Genomic DNA, 11,773 nt, shown 5'->3' on the forward strand with positions numbered 1-11,773 from the left:
GGCAGTAAGGATTTAAAGGGGAACTCTAGCTTAACAAATCTTATTTTAACTTGCTTGACCATTATAATGAAGAGGTGATGGCACCGCTTGACACCCCCACCCACCACTTCAAGCTCATATTTAGGCAGATGGGCCATGTGGGGGGTTATGTCAATACCAACTGTCCGCTATAGGACTGGGTCAATGGAGGTTATTGATGAGAACACATATCCAAGAGCTTTAGTATTTCACAGTAAGCTGAGATCCCTTATTCCAGCAGCCTGCGTCCCCATTACAACACTTCCTGACCCAATACTGCATTGTAGTCCCAGGGGCCAGTCACAACCTAGCCATCATTTCCGTTGTCTCCCTATGACACCACTGATCTGTGAAAGAACAGAGGCAGGAAGTGTTGTCATGGGGCCTCATTTTAATATATATATATAATTCTTGGTGGTTTTCTCTCTCTTTTATACCTATACCAACCAAGGTGCACCGTATGGAACAACAATGTAATGGGCAGGGAGAGGAAAGATATTACGGTGATGGTTACGACGCACAAACTCACATAAAACTTTGTGATATAACATTTTACAACGTCTTCCATTCACATCTATGTGTAAAAAATCAAGAGGAAGTGTTAATAAAAAGGTATCCCATCACTGCTGGTGGTGGTGGCGTGGGATAGCCCACCATTTATTTTTGCTTGAGGCACTTTGTGTACATTTGCCCACCAGGGGGCGCTGTTCTGTTGCCACCGGTATAGACAGAGTTGCTGGATGTGAGGGGCAGTCATCTGTGCAGGTTTCCTGTGCTATCCCCGGTGTGATGTGCATAGTTGGTCCCTGTCTCCATGATATATACATCCTATAGGTTGTCACTTGTGTTTACTGCAGCAGATCTCCTATTAGAGGGCAAGTCACTGTTTCCAATGTCATATAAAGTCCCAGCCGTATCATCTCTTCAGTTCACGGTCCAACCTGCAAAACGAGAAGCAGAAATTATGCGGAAAATAAAGAATGCTATGGAGCAATGGGACAGAAAAAAGTGAGATAGAATTGTATCTAATCTGGTCAGGAAGTTGTAGTGTAATATAAAGTATGGGTAGGAATTTAAAGGGGTTGTCCAGGTGTAGAAAAACATGTGCACTTTCTTCCAGTAACAGCTTTTCTCCTGTCCTCAGTTTGGGTGTAGGTTCCATTGAAGTGAATGGAGCTGAGTTGTAATACCGCACACAACCTGAGGACAAGGGTGGCGCTGTCTTTGCCAGAAAGTAGCAGTGCATTTCCTAATCCTGGATAACCCCTTTAAGAGTCTTATGAGAAAGGGGCTGGATTTTTGACAGTGAACTAGAACTGAATGAGAGTCATGGATCATATCTTTATATAATAGAGCAGTGCTGCAGTATAAAGCATAGGGGAAAGATCAGGAGCCTCTAATAGAATACAGTGTGACTTCCCAGCTACCTGATAGACAATACTAGCTAATAAACTGTGTTACTTAAGGAAAGCAGGGACTTACTCTTGAATACAGTCCGGTACGTGAACCTTATCTAGTGAGACGAGCTGCGCCAGATCCGCCAGACTGTTGACAAATTTCACTTTTTTCCCAAATTTGGAGCTTAAAAAAAAGAAAGAAAGAAAAAAAAAATGGTGATAGATAAATGATCTGCATGAAAGTCCACAAAACCGCTGTCTAACCCCACTAATTGTGAATAGTCATTGTGTAATACTTCATTTCGCCTGTGGTGGCGCTGCAGGGAGATTAAAACAAAAACTGAAGCAATAAACCCAAAGCAACCAATCACAGCTCAGCATCTGATCGAAGCGTTTGACACGTCTGTGCGAAGTGTCAAAACTTTATTTAAATGACAGTAACCAAGCCAAACACAGGAGTGTGAACTGGAGTTCCCCTTTAAATGCTATCACTGAATTTTTGGAAACACTAACCTGATAAACGGCCGTGTGATGACCAGTAAGGCTTTCACGTACCACGTCGGGTGCACAATGAGAACTGATTTTAGATTTTTCTTTAACCTACAAAAAAATAAAAAAAAATGAAAATCCTTTTTACACCTTTACAGGGGTCCTCCAGTGAAAAAAAAAAATCTACTGGTGGCTATATATAGATTTAAAATTTACTTCTATTTAAAAATCTCCAGTCTTCCTGTACTTATCAGCTGCCGTATGCCTTGCAGGAAGTGGTGTATTCTTTCCAGTCTGACACAGTGCTCTTTGCTGCCACCTCTGTCCATATCAGGAACTGTCCAGAGCAGCAGCAAATCCCCATAGAAAACCTCTCCTGCTCTGGACAGTTCCTGACATGGACAGAGGTGGCAGCAGAGAGCACTGTGTCAGACTAGAAAGAATACACCACTTCCTGCAGGATATACAGCAGCTGATAAGTACTGGAAGACTTGGGATATTTTAATAGAAGTAAATTACAAATCTATATAACTTTCTGACACCAGTGGATTGTGAAGAAAAATGTTTCGGTGGAGTACCCCTTTAACATCCACACTGCCCCTATTCAGGTGCCTTACAGATCGGTGTATGGGTGGGGAGCCCCAGCTCTCACCGTCTCCCTGTTGCCTGGTAACAGCGCTTAATCCAGCTGATTGGGGGGATTTTACTGCGGGGGGTACAGCCGTTCAGATAGATCATCATGTAGTCCTCCGCCACCAGGAGATCCAGGGTTCCTATAATATACCTGAGTACACAACACAATGAAGGAACTTCAGTTATAGAGAAGACCTTGATATTAAAGGGGGATTCCACCCCATAAAAACCTTAAAGTGAGAATTTTGAGGGGTTCTCATGTGATAAATAAGTAACTTCTGCCCCTGTGAGGATCCTGCCCCTAGTGGCGGGGCTGTGTGTCGCTCATACCTGAAGAGATTGTCCATGATGTACTGGTAACCTGGCATATTCCTCTCTGGGAGGTAACAGGAGGAAAAGGTGATGATGGCGTTTAACCCATCGCCATAGTAACCTGGGAATAACGACAGACAAACCAGGGGTATACAGAGGGTATCACAGGTAGTATCACGAAGCACAGGCTCAGATACATAGGTAGGTTCACACAACTCAACATGACAGGATTAGATACACTGGCGCAGAAAACAGTGTTACACATGATAAGCTTAGATACACTGGCTTAGCAGACAGTATCACACAGGCTAGAATTAGATACATGTGCTCAACAGACAAAATTAACTATGGCAGGATTGGATACACGTTTGCAGCAGACACACCACATCACATTTTGAAGGTGGTATCACACATGACTTAGATACACTAGCTGAGAAGACAGTATCACAAATGATAGGCTTAGATACACAGAGGTTTCACATGGTATCAGCTATCCATCTGAGCTGCTGTATCACACATGATTAGATTAGATACAATACAATCTCAAACAGTATTTTACATGATACTGATAGAGTCAACTATGATGGGATTAGATACACACGCTAAGATGGTTATATTACAAGATGAATTGCTCAGCAGAGAGAATCACACAAATAGGCTTAGATACACCTTAGATACAAAAGAGTGTCACATATGAGAGGTGCCTTTTCAAAAGCTTAGGGGCATCACACAGCAGGATTGGATACATCAGCAGCAGCACAATATCAAATAGTATGCTGCTTAGATACAGCAGTACATCTGACATTAGATACATTATCACAGGATCACATGATAGGATTGGATTAGTTACCTCCAGGGGATACGACTTTCTTGTACGGCTCGATGGCCGTCATATCCACCTTGTGTTCCCCCATCAGAAATATCCTCCATTTGCGGCCATTCTGATCTTCCATGTCCGTCACTCGGTTTTCAACGTAGGAAACGTCCTCGTTCTCCTTCGCCTTCGGGAGATCGTCTGCAGCGAATGAGATCAGGTCACAGCATTATATATGACGAGCTACATATATTTAATCTGTGTTGCAAGATGACATCACACAATGACATCATCACACGCAAATAACCTGGTCCCAAATATTACAGGTACCACCGTACTCCAGGGTCTGGTCACATGACCCATCCCAGAACCCACCTTCCCACTCAAACTCATGGCTCAGGTCTAGTAATTCGCTGCTGTTCGGAGTCTCCAGATCGTCGATGTCGAAGTCGAAGTCTTCATCGGTGGTCTGGTCGCGGATGTCGCTGGAGATGGTGGACTCCTGGCTGGTATCCAGATTAAAGCAGATATCATGGGCCGATAGTCGTTTCTTCATGTGGCGGTTCCCGCACAGCTCCAGCGTACTGGGAGGACAAGCTGCAGATCACACATCAAAGAGTCAATCCCTGAAATACTCTGTGCTGCTGGGAGAGCCTCATCTCAGTCTCACCTGTCTCTACTCCCCTCCTCATATCATGACACGTCTCCGCTATCACCGTCATGTGAGTGACAGGTCCCCCACCCCCCCCCACATGAGCACCCATCCCCCCCTGAAATACTCTGTGCTGCTGAGGAATCCTGCTCTTATTTGTAGCCTCTGACATGTTTCCTCCACATATTATAACATGGTCTTACCTGAGGGGTCATCTTCTTTGGAATCCATGTCCTCTTCTTCTGTAGTCGCCTCTGGAAGGGGCCTATAAAGCGGGAAGCGACATGATGGTATAACATGGTCATGACCACCCAACAGATGATGGTGGGTAGAAGGGTGGGCGGCAATGTGCTATTTAATTTGATCCTGTTGACCAACCTTGGGAACTCTTCATCTTGCCATTCTTCTTTCAGCTCCATGTCGTCTATACTGGCAGTGGATTGGGTAGCTGACCGCTCTGGCACACCGCTAGAGGTGCAATGAGAAAGTGTCACAGTGAATGAGAATTAATCTATTCATCCCTCTTGTTCCCTCCTACACATCTACAGATATTTCATGTACAATGGGAAGGTATATACAAATCCTGCTAGCATCTAGCCTATAAACTACTGTAACTACTGACTACTGGGGAGGGAGGAGGGCCCTGCTGCGACTACTGGGGAGGGAGGAGGGCCCTGCTGCGACTACTGGGGAGGGAGGAGGGCCGAGGGCCCTGCTGCGATATACACCAGGTACAGCCAGAGCAGTATGTATGGTCCTGTGTCGCTGTAAATGCAGTACTCGCTCCTAATCAGCCATGTTATTCCTGTATACTTTGAGCAGAGTAACATTCAGGAGCTTGGAAAAGCTGGATTAACATCCAGCTATTGAAGCCAACTGAGAGTGAGGAGGAAGCCCCATAAATAACATACCGTAGCTGTTGTTGGCGTCCCAGACTATGGAGATAACCCTGTAAAGGAGGTTTCTATGTCTGTAGATCTGCTTGTCTATCCATTGTCTCAACACACCACATGACCTCATGCTCCAATATGGCCGACATCTCTTTATAGGATATCACAGCTGCCGTTTGTCACCACACGTGACCTCATTGGTCCTCACCATAAAAGCTTTATGATTAATAATAAGATAGTGACCACAAGTTCACTAGAGACATCCGCCATATATATAGCATCTGTATATACACAATAATCACATGCCGGAGCTATTGGTTGCTATGGGCAACGTCTCTATTCTAGATATGAGGCCTAACAGGCAGGTTTACAAGACTGGTCGCCTTCTAATAAAATAGTCAGGTAAATCTTTCCAGCACATGAGTAGTTAACACCCAGAGGTGACAGGATTAGTCAGATGATGGCTGCCTGAGCTGCAGGTTCTTACAAGTGATGACCCTTATTATGGGTGCGGCGGCGACGACAAGTGGTGGAACAAACGCCGGCACGGAGAAGGTTCATGTCAATGATGCTTATTTGCGCAATAAATTATGTGCCCCCCCCCCCATGTTAGCATAGAGTACCCCCTTATTCATTATGCATATAACAAGGTACCCCGTTACATCATCTGTACATAGCACACCCTACTATAACCCCTGTATATTTGCTTTATATATGTATATAGGTGCCCTCTCTGTAGCTTTTTGCCAGTTTGTAATAACTAGAATATATGGAAGAGATAAAAGCGCCATATGGTGCTGAGCACGTACTCACAGGCTGTGTGCAGGGAGGTAGGTGACCCTGGAGTGGGCGGCTGACATCACCCATGTAGCTGGGGGGTAGGGAGGGTACAGGGTAATGGACAACTCCCAATAACGCTTATGTTACCAGGTAACAGCACAATCAGCCTGCGGCACACATTACTGTTTACACACGGCCCAAGTATAAACACACACGGCCCAGGCCCCATGTATACAGGGATATAGATACACACAGTATTGCCTATTTGCACTTATGTAATGAACCAGTTGTCTGTTTGTATATTATAGGAGATGCATTGTTTCCGCTTCCCATAATCCTGCAGTGTGTGCAAATTTGAATATAAAAAAGTTCAACTGGTGAAGAGGATGGGGCTTAATTAAAGGGGCGGCTCTAAGTATGGAGGGTGTGATGTAATTAAGGGTGCAGCCTGATGCACAGGTTTTCATGAGACTTTTCTGGTATCTACACCTGGTTTTAAGCCTTGGCCTGATTTCATGTGGCTACAGCTTAGGCCGGTGTCACGCGGGCAAAGATTTCGGCATCATATTGAAGGATGATGCCAGGAACTCTGACACCCGTTCCACATTGTCTGTAATTATGCACTGTGCACCGAACGCATGAATGCTTTTATGTATGTTGGTGTTTGTTTTACAGCGAATTTACAGTAGGAACAAAGTGCTTCGTTCCTATCTATATTCCAATCACCGGGCTGCAGGCTTTGAAATGTGCTCCGCTCTGTGCCGCTTCTCCCCAGTCGCTGGAAAAAAGATGGATCCAGTTCTGGGAAACTGGGAGAAGTTTCCCAGAACTGGATCTATCTTTTCCCAGGACTGGATCCATCTTTTCCCAGCACATGGGGAGGAGCGGCACGGAGCAGCGCACACTTCAAAGCCCCGCAGTGGAATATAGATAGGAACGAAGCAAAGTGCTTCCTTCCTACTGTAAATTCGCTCATCCCTAGTTTGTTTCCCCCAAATTCTTCAATTGAAATCTTGAAAGTATCACATGACTTGTAATGTAGAAAAAAGCCTTTCCTAATACACATTAATGTGGCGGCTGGTAGATGCAGGGGGGAAGTTGTTTATAAATATGGACTTACCTCTTCCTGTGCATGTGCCACCAGGCTCTGGGATCTCCGGCGCTGACACACCACGACCCGACTGATGGACTGGCTGCTCAGCCAGTCAGTGACTGAGGCGGGACAGGCCTATCCCCCAGAGTCATGATGTCATCAGAACTTGGGGAAAAATGCCTTCCTGCGGGGGTCTCAAGGCCGATCCCATCGCGGGGACAGGGAGAGGTAAGTTAGTACTCAATTTCCCTAGTACCCCTGCTGGCTGCCGCATTTTAGAATTTGCTGGACTTCCCCTTTAAGGTGCATTCACACGTACAGGATCGGCAGCAGATTTGCTTTAAGGGTATAAATCCACACACCGTATATGCAGCGTATTTACTACTGCGATACGCAGCAAATTAGATCTAAATAACTGAACACAGCATCAAATTATCACCATGACATCTGCTGCGTATTTGCTGCTTATACGGTGTGTGGGTTTATACCCTTAGGATATAACCGTGTACGCAGCAGATCTGCAGCAGATCTGCAGCAGATTTGATGCTGTGTTCAGTTATTTAGATCTAATCTGCTGCGTATTTGTTGCGTATTTGCTGCAGTAAATACGCTGCATATACGGTGTGTGTTTATACCCTAAAGGGCCCTGGAACAGTAATTGGGTCCGGATGTTTTACGACACTCCTCAGAATCTATTATGTTAAAAGGGGTTATCCAGCAATCGAATAAACACAGCTGCTATGTTCCAATAACAGCGCCACTCTTGTCCTCAGGTTGTGTGTGGTATTACAACTCTGCTCAATTCACTTCAATAAAATCTAGCTGCAATACCGCACCCAAACTGAGGACAGGAGTGGTGCTGTTTCTGTAACAAAAGCAGCTATATTTATTCTTATCCTGGATAAGTGGACCTCTCCTTTATAGGACATCAGGCTAGGAATAGCAAGTTTTACTATGTTGTAGGGTCACACTAAAGCTGAAGTAGAAGGTGTAAGGCTGTGTTCACATTGTGCGGTTTTGTTGTGTTTTCAGTTTTGATGCCAAACTCATTGAGAGACAAGGGAGGTTACCAACCAAAACAGCAAACACCCGGTGTGAACCAGCCCTACAGGGGTCACTAGACAGCCCCCCTAATGTGTCAGTAAAGAAATCACTAAGTCCTACAAATAGTGTAGAGCGAACTTGGCAACATTCTACGAACCTGAACTCTAAGCAATTGACTCCCAGCGGTTGGAAAAGTTGGATGCCACCCTTGGGCTGCCTATGGCTGTATCCATGTTTTCCAGGAATCCCTAGGGCCGCATCTAACTTCTCCAGTTGCCAGGAATCAAGAGTGTTCGGGTTAAGATAGCATTGTTGAATCAGAAAAGTTCGGCTAGAAAGATGCTGCATATCACTGGTGACAACTCCATAGGTGGTGCAAAAATACTCACCTGCCCCAATCCCCCACCACTGCGTTTGCTCCTGACCCTTCAGGACCTGCGCACTCAACCAATCATTAGTCACTAGTGGTGATCCACCTAATCAGTCATTGCCTGAGAGGGCAGCACCTGCAGGGTGGAAACCTCATCGGAAGCAGGAAGAAGGCATCAGCGGTCAGAAGCCACCTGAACAGCAGTGGTGGGGGATTGGGGCAGGTGAGTATGCATCCCTGGACAACCCTATAAAATTGATGATCTATCCTGGGCACTTGCTGTAATGGTGGCAGAGACTTCAAGAGCCGTTCTTGTTGGTTGCGTGAGTACAGCACAAGGAATGATGACACTCCTCTCCCCACCCTCTTGACTGTCCTGTCAGCAGTTTTGAGGGATCAGAACTGCTGACAGATTGACAATAAAAGGGGACAACATCCTATTTGGCCCAAGGCAGCAGCCGTATTTGCCCACCTGCAAGGGACATATTGCTGAGTAGTGGAATAAGCTTCATGTATAGTAATAAATAGGCCGGTGGGCAGATGTGTCGCTGTAGGGACCAGATACGGCTTTCAGGTCATGTTTTTAGGGCCTCGTATAAGTCCCCATGTTTTAATTCAACAAACTTTTTGGGAGGATGTATGAAGGGGCCATCCTGACTACAGGTCACATAGGGCATTCAGAACCCCACTGATCATCACAATGAGCTTGGAGAAGCGCAGAGCTGAGCACTTCATTCCCTGGAAAGCTGCAATCTCTGTCCAGTAACACCAGATGGGCTCCATAGACTTATAACATCTAGTCCCAATGGATGGAGATTACAGTGCACACTCCCCCCAGCTGTATCCCAGGGTTGTCCAGAAAACAGCACCTCTCCTGTCCTCAGTTAAAGGGGTTGTCCAGCAGAAAAAAAAATTCTTTCAAATCAACTGGTATCACAAAGTTAAATAGATTTGTAATGTACTTCTATTTAAAAATCTCAAGTCTTCCCATACTTATACACTGTTGTATGTCTTGCAGGAAATGTTGTTTGTTTACATTCAGCAACAGTGCTCTCTACTGACATCTCTGGTGGAGTCAGGAACTGTCCTGAGCAGGAGAGGTTTTCTATGGGGACTTGCTGCTGCTCTAGACAGTTCCTGACTCCGCCAGAGATGTCAGTAGAGAGCACTGTTTCTGAATGTAAACAAACAACACTTCCTGCAGGATATATAGTAGCTTATAAGTATGGAAAAACTTGAGATTTTTAAATAGAAGTAAATTACAAATCTATTTAACTTTCTGAAACCAGTTGATTGGAAAGAAAAAAAAATTTCCCTGGACAACCCCTTTAAGTTGTGGTCTTGCAGCTTAGTTCCATTGAAGTGAACCGCGCTGAATTGTAATATCACACATAGCCTGAGGACAAGGGTGGCACTGTGCTTTTTGTCATCCTGGGTAAGAAAAACTTTTGACAAGTCTCTCAGAATTTTCAAAATTCCCACCAACTAAGGAGAAGTGGGGGCGCATTTCACTTCATGGCTCACAGCAATCTCAATCCAGCAGCTTCATTGTAAGCCTATGGGGCTGCTGGATAGAGATGTTGGAGAGTGGGGGAGTGAATCTTGCTACTAAGCGCTTCTCCCCACTCATCCTCCTGATCAGTGAGCGTCTCAGTCACAGGATAACATTTTTTTCATGTCCCTATGACATATCAAACGTTTTTCTTAATGACATATACTTTTTAAAGGGGTACTCCAGCAAAAAAATATTTTTTACTCAACGGGTGTCGGAAAGTTATACAGATTTGACTTTTAATTTAAAAATCTCTAGTCTTCCAGTACTTATCAGCTTCTGTATGTCCTACAGGAAGCGGCGTATTCTTTCCAGTCTATCACAGTGCTCTCTGCTGCCACATATGTCAGGAACTGTCCAGAGCAGGGGAGGTTTTCTATGGGGATTTGCTCCTGCTCTGGACAGTTCCTGACATGGACAGAGATAGCAGCAGAGAGCACTGTGTCAGACTGGGAAGAAAACACCACTTCCTGCAGGACATACAGCAGCTGATAAGCACTCGAAGACTTAAGATTTGTAAATAAAAGTAAATTACAAGTCTATATAACTTTCTGAAACAAGTTAATTCAAAAGAAAAATATTTTTTGTCAGAGTACCCCTTAAAATTATGTATCTAAGCATGTGATGTATAACAATGTCTGCATTGTCTCAGATTGGAAAGAATACACCACTTCCTGCAGCACATAAACTTTCTGACACCAGTTGATTTGAAAAAAAAATAAATATATATATATATATATTTTTTTTTTTTTTTTTGCTGGAGTACCCTTTTAAGTCCTGATGGTCTAGTAAACCATGTCAGGAAAAGTAGAATTCCCAGCCTCAGCCCCATAGAGATGATTACTACTGCACTGTGTCAATCCATTAGTGTTTCCATGTATATTACCGCATCCCTGGGGCAGGATCTGATAGAAATAAAGTACATATAGTATCTGGACCATTTATATCATTGTCTGTATGCCATTCCAATCAGGTATCTGCTACTTTACACTTCATATACAGTATATATATATATATATATAAATAAATATGATTGGCTGTCAGTGTCTATAAGACGACTCTATGGGTAGTGCTGGTATAATATGCTTCTACTAAGTACGACAGATATCCTGACATAGGATCAGGTCATGACAGTGATTATTATGGATTACCCTCGGTCCCAGGACAGCCAGCAGCCATCAGACCACTCACCTTTGGGGCTGAGATCCCGGCTCCCCGTCCTTCTTGCCGGTGTCCATCTTTTTTTTTTATTTTTTTTAGAGGATCTGTAATAGTTGTGAGTGAGGTTTTCCCATCGCCCAGCCTCATTATGCAGTGAATACACACCTCTCACAAACCGGTTCTTCCACCTCTCACACCGGCATCAAGGTTTTTTTTGTTTCGCTGTCAAATCAGCTGTTTTTCTTGTATTCTCCCACCGATAGTCCTATATGTTTTTACAGCTAAACAGGACAAACGGTTACTGAAATTGTATAAAAAATATATACCAATTGTCAGCAACGGGTTCGAGCCGCCATCTTTCTCTCCTTAGTAGTATTTGGGTGTAGTCATTTTCCAGCTCATCTGTGGTCCCTGTAGCAGTCATGTGAGCACACTCTGTGTCCAGTCCCTGAGGATGGCAGCTCTCTCTGCCCCATTCACAGCAGCAAATCCCAGCATCATCTGAAACCCCACCAAGCTGCCTGCTTATCATTGACAGAGGGTCAAAACTTGCAATGGTCTTAAAGGG

At 44.5% G+C, this 11,773-nt stretch overlaps 1 protein-coding gene across 2 annotated transcripts; it reads right to left on the bottom strand.

Annotated features, from left to right (window-relative positions):
* Positions 1–654: 654 nt before the first annotated feature.
* On the bottom strand, positions 655–11,341 carry BNIPL (BCL2 interacting protein like). Of its 2 annotated transcripts, XM_069951431.1 has the most exons (10): positions 11,236–11,340; positions 4,694–4,792; positions 4,519–4,580; positions 4,039–4,260; positions 3,700–3,864; positions 2,868–2,970; positions 2,557–2,688; positions 1,929–2,015; positions 1,501–1,599; positions 655–959 (listed from the first exon to the last, which is right to left on the bottom strand). In XM_069951431.1, exons 1-10 carry the CDS (start codon positions 11,280–11,282, stop codon positions 935–937), a joined length of 1,041 nt encoding a protein of 346 aa, XP_069807532.1. In that variant the 5' UTR covers positions 11,283–11,340; the 3' UTR covers positions 655–934. The 2 variants fall into 2 exon arrangements, with proteins under 2 accessions (XP_069807532.1, XP_069807533.1); XM_069951432.1 differs by lacking the exons at positions 655–959; positions 1,501–1,599 and having other exon boundaries at positions 2,522–2,688; positions 11,236–11,341.
* Positions 11,342–11,773: the final 432 nt, after the last annotated feature.

This window comes from Dendropsophus ebraccatus, chromosome 13 (genome assembly GCF_027789765.1).
Source record: "Dendropsophus ebraccatus isolate aDenEbr1 chromosome 13, aDenEbr1.pat, whole genome shotgun sequence".
NCBI lineage: Eukaryota > Metazoa > Chordata > Amphibia > Anura > Hylidae > Dendropsophus > Dendropsophus ebraccatus.

Excerpts from the sequence above, each read along its gene's own strand:
- BNIPL (XM_069951431.1), bottom strand. The coding sequence starts at position 11,282 with ATGGACACCGGCAAGAAGGACGGGGAGCCGGGATCTCAGCCCCAAAG. Across the intron at positions 4,581-4,693 it reads CAAGATGAAGAGTTCCCAAG|GCCCCTTCCAGAGGCGACTA; the intron begins GTTGGTCAACAG and ends CCCGCTTTATAG. Across the intron at positions 2,971-3,699 it reads GAAAGTCGTATCCCCTGGAG|GTTACTATGGCGATGGGTTA; the intron begins GTAACTAATCCA and ends CGTTATTCCCAG.